The sequence below is a fragment of the Penaeus monodon genome, chromosome 15 (genome assembly GCF_015228065.2).
Source record: "Penaeus monodon isolate SGIC_2016 chromosome 15, NSTDA_Pmon_1, whole genome shotgun sequence".
In the NCBI taxonomy this organism is placed as follows: domain Eukaryota; kingdom Metazoa; phylum Arthropoda; class Malacostraca; order Decapoda; family Penaeidae; genus Penaeus; species Penaeus monodon.
This window is the reverse complement of record NC_051400.1, coordinates 5,022,559-5,023,300: the sequence shown is the minus strand read 5'-3', so window position 1 is coordinate 5,023,300 and position 742 is coordinate 5,022,559. Positions and strand designations below refer to the sequence as shown.

The 742-nt window shown below is 47.4% G+C and overlaps 1 protein-coding gene across 1 annotated transcript in view; it reads right to left on the bottom strand.

Moving 5' to 3' along the window:
- Positions 1–742, bottom strand: part of LOC119581702 (protein sprint-like) — a gene marked incomplete in the record, with an annotated part of 21,974 nt that overhangs the window by 10,541 nt on the left and 10,691 nt on the right. Inside the window, 1 exon segment of the mRNA XM_037929828.1 lies at positions 141–281. Coding sequence (XP_037785756.1) covers positions 141–281 — 141 coding nt within the window.

Genomic DNA, 742 nt, shown 5'->3' with positions numbered 1-742 from the left:
CTCCATAACCATCACTATCATTTACATTATAGCAGTACCAAAAAAATAAATCGGTACCAACACTCCTACCAACTACCACCGCCGCCCTCACATCCTCACAACCAAGCGAAGCAGGAGATGCCTCCTCTGTGGCTACGTACCCCTTCGTCTTTGCCCTGCAGGAGGTGCACGGCCCCCGAGCGCTGGAGGTCAGGCAGGAACCAGATGGGGTACGTCTTGACCAGCCGCTCATCCAGCTGAATGTGGCACGGCTCGCACTCCGACCCATCCCCACTGCCAGTCTGCGGACGGGAAAAGTCGGGTCAGGCGAGGTGCTTTAAGAACATACTCTGAAATGTTAAGGTACTTTAAGAATTGTGTATATAATTTACGTACTCTAAGTCTTCCGTGTACCTTGGGAGTTTGGGGGAAGTCCTTCAGGCAAGGCGAACACATATCATACAAAGTTATTAATTCATAATTAACTGAACGATAATGTACACACTTTATTTCATGCTTCCTCCCCTCCCCCCTGCTTGAATTTCTCACCAACAGATAACACATTTGGGTACTTTGCCCTTTTTTGCCTTTATCGCGTTATCTTTTAATTCCCGTCTCCCTCTAACATGGCGCAGAAACAAACGTCTCCGCCTGAATCCTCCTTTCGTCTCGCCGGTGACATGAGCGCCAACCTTGTACGTATAAATTCCTCATAATCTGAGATATAATGAACATGTTTACGAGCTTACAAACATGGTAAGGT